We start from the raw sequence: 6,029 nt of genomic DNA, 5'->3' as shown, positions 1-6,029 counted from the left end.
CCTCTGCCTCCGGGGTTCAAGCGATTCTCCCCCCTTGGCATCCTGAGTAGCTGGGATTACAGGTACCCTTCACACCCGGTTAATGTTTGTATTTTTAGTAGAGATGGGGTTTTACCATATTGGCCAGGCTGATCTCAAACTACTGACCTTGTGATCTGCCCATCTCGGCCTCCCAAAGTGCTGGGACTACAAGCATGAGCCACTGTGCCCAGCTTTAATTTTTATTCTATATAAAACCATTTATCTTTCTGTCCTCATTCTACTTTTCCTGTTTAAAATTTGTATTAAATTATACATAAAATTTAGAATGTATAAGTGCACAGTTCAGTGGCATTAAGTACATTCACGCTGTTGTGCAACCCTCACCACTATCCATCTCCAAAACTTTTTCATTTTTTGAAACAGAAACTCTGTCCCGATTTCTTCACATCCTCCCCAACACTTGTTTTAATTATTCTACTTTGTATTCATAAATCATAACATCACTTTATAGCCCATAAATTAAAAAATGGACAAAGGATTTGCACGTACATCTCTCCAAAGAAGATATACATATGGCCAATAGGCCTATGACAAGGTGTTGAACATCACTAGGAAAACGCACATCAACACCACGAGACACCACTTCACACACCTTAGGATGGGTACTAGAAAAAAAACAAAACAAGGCCAGGCACAGTGGCTCACGCCTGTAATTCCAACACTCTGGGAGGCCAAAGAGGGTGGATCACTTGAGGTCAGGAGTTCAAGACCAGCCTGGGCAACATGGTGAAACCCCATCTCTACAAAAATTCAAAAATTAGTTGGGCTTGGTGGTGCGCACCTGTAGCCCTAGCTACTCGGGAGGCTCAGAAGACTAGCTTGAACCCAGGAGGTAGAGGTTGCAGTGAGCCGAGATCACGCCATTGCACTCCAGCCTGGGCAACCGAGCAAGCCGCGCTGTTTCAAAAAAAAAAAAAAAAAATAGCACCTGTAATCCCAACTACTCGGGAGGCTGAGGCAGGAGAATCACTTGAACCTGGGAGGCGGAGGTTGCAGTGAGCCAAGGCGGCACCACTGCTTTCCAGCCTGGGCAACAGAGCAAGACTTCATCTCAAAATAAATATAATAAATTTAAAAGTATTATAAAATACATAGAAAAAAACAAACCAAGTGAGCAAGTGCTGGGGAGGATGTGAAGAAATCATGTATCTGATAAGGGATTAATTTCCAGAATATACATTTTAAAAACTCAACAGCAAACAACCCAATTCAAAAACCGATAAAGGGATCCATATGTATATAAATGTATATACATATTTTCATATATTTATATATTTTTCATATATTATTCTATATTATAGATAGATAGATTTTTTTTTTTTTTGAGACAGAGTCTCTCTCTGTTGCCTAGGCTGGAGTGCAGTGGCACGATTTCGGCTCACTGCAAGCTCCGCCTCCTGGGTTCCCGCCATTCTCCTGCCTCAGCCTCCCGAGTAGCTGGGACTACAGGCACCTGCCACCACGCTCGGCTAATTTTTTGTATTTTAGTAGAGACGGGGTTTCACCGTGTTAGCCAGGATGGTCTCCATCTTCTGACCTCGTGAGCCGCCTGCCTCAGCCTCCCAAAGTGCTGGGATTACAGGCATGAACCACCGCGCCCGGCCCCAATATATCTTTTTTTCACTGCAGGCCGGGTGCGGTGAAACCCTGTCTTTATTAAAAATACCAAAAAAAAAAAAAAAAAAAAAAAAGGAAAAAAAATTAGCTGGGCGTGGTGGCGGGCACCTGTAGTTCCAGCTACTCAGGAGGCTGAGGCAGAAGAATGGCGTGAACCTGGGAGGCGGAGCTTGTAGGGAGCAGAGATCACGCCACTGCACTCCAGCGTGGGCAATAGAACAAGACTCCGTCTCAAAAAAAAAAAAAAAAAAAAAACAGATGCAAAAGGATGATTAAAGGAATCTACATACATGAAAAGTAGAATAGAGATTACGAGGGGATGGGGAGAGGCAGGAATGGAGAGTTATTGCCCACTAGATACTAAATTTATTTGGAATGATGAAAAAGTTCTAACACTAGAGCTGGTAGTTATACAATATTTTGAATGTAGTTAATACCACTGAATTGTAAACTTAAAAACAGTTGAAATAAATGGGCACAGAGTTTCAGTCTGGGATGATGAAAAAGTTCTGAAGATAGTGGTGATGGTTGCAACACAATTTGAATATACTTAGTGTTGTTGAACTGTATACTTAAAAATGGCTACAATAAGGCTAACGTGGTGGCTCACTCCTGTAATCCCAGTACTTTGGGAGGCCAAGGAGGGCAGATCACTTGAGCCCAGGAGTTCAAGACCATCCAGTGCATCATAGCAAGATTCCCGTTTCTACAAAACAATTTTTAAAATTACCTGGGTGTAGTGGTGCACACCTGTAGTCCCAGCTGCTAGGGAGGCTGAGACAGGAGGATCATTTGTGACTGGGAGATTGAGGCTGCAGTGAGCCGTGATTGTGCCACTGCACTCCAGCCTGGGTGACAAGAGTGAGACACTGTCTCAAAATTTAACAAAATGGCTAAAATCATAAATTTTACATTGTATTTTACCACAATAAAAAATTACCCAAAGAAAAAAGTCATACCCCTTCAAGAGAGAAAAGTTTTAGGCTTACACCAGGATTTCTTAATGGTGGCTGACATTTTGTGCAGGATAATTCTTTTTTTTTTTTTTTTTTGAGACGGAGTCTCGCTCTGTCGCCCAGGCTGGAGTACAGTGGCCAGATCTCAGCTCACTGCAAGCTCCACCTCCCGGGTTTACGCCATTCTCCTGCCTCAGCCTCCCAAGTAGCTGGGACTACAGGTGCCCGCCACCACACCTGGCTAGTTTTTTTTTGTATTTTTTTAGTAGAGACGGGGTTTCACTGGGTTAGCCAGGATGGTCTCGATCTCCTGACCTCGTGATCCGCCCATCTCGGCCTCCCAAAGTGCTGGGATTACAGGCTTGAGCCACTGCGCCCGGCCGATAATTCTTTGTTGTGGGGAACTGTCCTGTGCAGGGATGTTCAGCAGCATCCCTGGCCTTGATGTGATGACAGGACCACCTCCCTGGGTACTCCAGAAATTGCAAAATGTCCCAGGAAGGAGGGGGCACATTCTTCCCCAGCAGAGAACCACTAGCCTGTACTCACTTGCTGACCCTGAGAACATCGTTTGAAACTTTGTCTCGTCCTTCAGCTGGGCCCACACAGTCTCCTGTGGACATGGGAATTGTATTGGTTTCATCACATGCCACATGGATGGATACTATTCAAATAAAGTTACCATGTGAATGTAGTTTCTCCCATGTTGTGTCCAGTAGAATGATAGAAGCTTCTGGAGAAGTCACTTCAGCCTGAAGCTTTTTTTTTTAATATTTTTTATTTTTTTGAGATGGAGTCTTGCTGTCGCCCAGGCTGGAGTGCAGTGGTGCAATCTCGGCTCACTGTAAACTCTGCCTCCCGGGTTCAAGTGATTCTCATGCCTCAGCCTCCCGAGTAGCTGGGACTACAGGCACGTGCCACCACGTCCAGCTAGTTTTTGTGTTTTTGTAGAGATGGGGTTTCACTATGTTGCCCAGGCTGGTCTCAAACTCCTAAGCTCAAGTGATCCACCCGCCTCGGCCTCCTGAAGTGCTGAGATTACAGGTGTGAGCCACTGTGCCCCACCTCTTTCTCCATGTTTTGACTAAGGCCATCTCCATCCATCTTCTCTCTTGCCTGGAAATGTGGTGGAATCAAATAAAACAAGTTCGACAATGGTTTAACAAAATTCTTTAATAAAATTTATAAAAATGCATCTTTGAGAATACTTTTCTCAGCTTGTTTTCCTTTTCCACCCCTAAAGAAAATATACAATGATCCGCACCCACACACGTATACACTCAAAACTACAGTGACATTCTCTACACAGAACTCTATTTTATACAGCTTGAACTTTAGAAAAATCAAGACAATTCCAAAAAGTGATTGCAGGGTTGATTTTTTTCTCCAAAACACTTGAGAAACAGTAAAGCTATTTCAACAAAAGTCTTTTCTTTGATTGTCAAAAAGTTGCAATTCACATTTAAATAAAAAGAGCTCCGAATCAAGATCCTCTCCACCCCCCCACCTCTCGATTAATCCCCTTTAGGGCCACATTTTCTTCTTACTCCTAAGAAAAAAGTTTAGAATTTCGAATATTCTCAGTTTTCTATGCACATTTGGAATTGGACAAATGTGTTCAGATCAGCCAGCATTTTCTGTAGACATCATCAAAAGCAGGCACTTGGGGATTCTGGGCTTTGAGTACAAACCACGGATCCTGTGTCAGAAACACATGTTGAGACTCCTCCATTCCTTCCAGAATTTTCAGAGATGAGGTTGACCCACCTCAATCATCCTCAGCATCAGTTTGCTAAACTGCGAGGCTCAGTGAGAAGCTCTCCTGCCATCTCCAAGCCCACTTTTCCTAGTTCCACTGTGTCTTTGGCTGCAGCACTTTAGGCACTATTCTAAATCCTGGAGTATGTCACTCTTGTTTCAGAGCTAAATAAACATTAACGAACACACTTACTCAGAACAAGTCACTGGATAGATGACCACTGCAAGTTACATACTCAGGAGATGAAAGAGGGAAGCCATTAAAAGTCTTCAGAGTAGACAATATTTAGTCAAGATGTGGCCAGACGAAGACATGAGCTGCTTACCCTAAAAGGGCCCAATAATTTCTGCATCGAAGAACTCCTATCTTGGGCAAAGCAAATGAATTCAGGAGTGAGAGCAGATAGTAAAACATGGAGGCTGGGCACAGCAGCTCATGCCCACAATCCCAGCACTTTGGGAGGCCAAGGCAGCAGGATTGCTTGAGGCCAGGAGTTTAAGACTAACATGGCAATATAACAAGACCCCATCTGTTCAAAAAAATAAAAAGGAGGCTGATGGGAGAATTGCTTGAGCCCCAGAGTTCGAGGTTACAGTGAGCTATGATCACATCACTGCATCCCAGGCCTGGGTGACAGAGCGAAAATATTTCTTAAAAAATGGCAGGGAGTTGGGGAGCTGGGCAGATGCAGTGTCTCACGCCTGTAATCCCAACACTCTGGGAGGCCAAGATGGGAGGATCACTTGAGCCCAGGAGTTTAAGACCAGCCTGGGTAACATAGGGAGACCCCGTCTCAAATATTTAAAAAATTAGTCATGCATAGTGGCACATGCCTGTGGTCCCAGCTACTTGGGAGGCTGAGGTACAAGGATTGCTTGAGCCTGGGAGGACAAGGCTTCTGTGAGCTGTGATGTGTGGAGTGTGGCACCACTGCACTCCAGCCTGGCCGACAGAATGAGACCCTGTCTTAAAAAAAAAAAAAAAAAGGCAGGGGGACAAATCATTGTAGCAATGAGCAGGAGCATACACATTAAAAAAAAAATTATATACACAGAAAAACAGAACTAGAGTAGCTGACTTCTCTCCTTCTTTTAAAAAGTGAGACAAAGTTCCTTAAGAAAATCTGCAAGGTGCTAGGTGAACCTTCTGATGCTAAAGTTGTTCTTCTGTAATATTAAAATTTGGGTATCTTTTGGTCATCACCACCATGTAAAGCGTGGTGGGGGAAAAAACACCTTCAAGGAATAAGTCAAAACTTTTCTAACACACATCGATTACAGCTATAAAGTGGAAAGACTATAAAGCTATACTAACCACATCACTGACCAGTCTCTTTTTTTCCCAGAAACTCATCTCAAGGGAAGGGAGCTGAAAAACCACCAGCAACGTGATCTCTGCATTTCCCAGCACACAGGTCTAGGGCCCGCCTCTCTTGAGTCCCCTAGTCATCCTCGCCGCCTCCGTACATGTCTGCCAGCTTCTTGAAGCGATTGCCCCATTCATTCAAGTAATCATAGTCCTGGTCTTTGTCTGACTCTGAAGAATTCAGGGAGCTCAGACTAGCAGCTTCGGAACCGCTTCCTTCATAGTCAAACACGAGCAGAGAATCATAAGGCGGGGCCGTGGGGTCACTATCAGCCGCCTTCAGATTCTAA

General features: G+C 44.1%; 1 protein-coding gene across 1 annotated transcript in view; it reads right to left on the bottom strand.

The window, feature by feature from the left end:
• Positions 1-3,768: 3,768 nt before the first annotated feature.
• CDH1 (cadherin 1) overlaps positions 3,769-6,029 on the bottom strand; it is a 103,697-nt gene continuing 101,436 nt past the window's right edge. Inside the window, 1 exon segment of the mRNA XM_010355036.2 lies at positions 3,769-6,025. Coding sequence (XP_010353338.1) covers positions 5,816-6,025 — 210 coding nt within the window. The 3' untranslated portion in view covers positions 3,769-5,815.

The sequence above is a fragment of the Rhinopithecus roxellana genome, chromosome 20 (genome assembly GCF_007565055.1).
Source record: "Rhinopithecus roxellana isolate Shanxi Qingling chromosome 20, ASM756505v1, whole genome shotgun sequence".
NCBI classification, from domain to species: domain Eukaryota; kingdom Metazoa; phylum Chordata; class Mammalia; order Primates; family Cercopithecidae; genus Rhinopithecus; species Rhinopithecus roxellana.
This window is presented reverse-complemented; position numbering and strand designations above follow the sequence as displayed.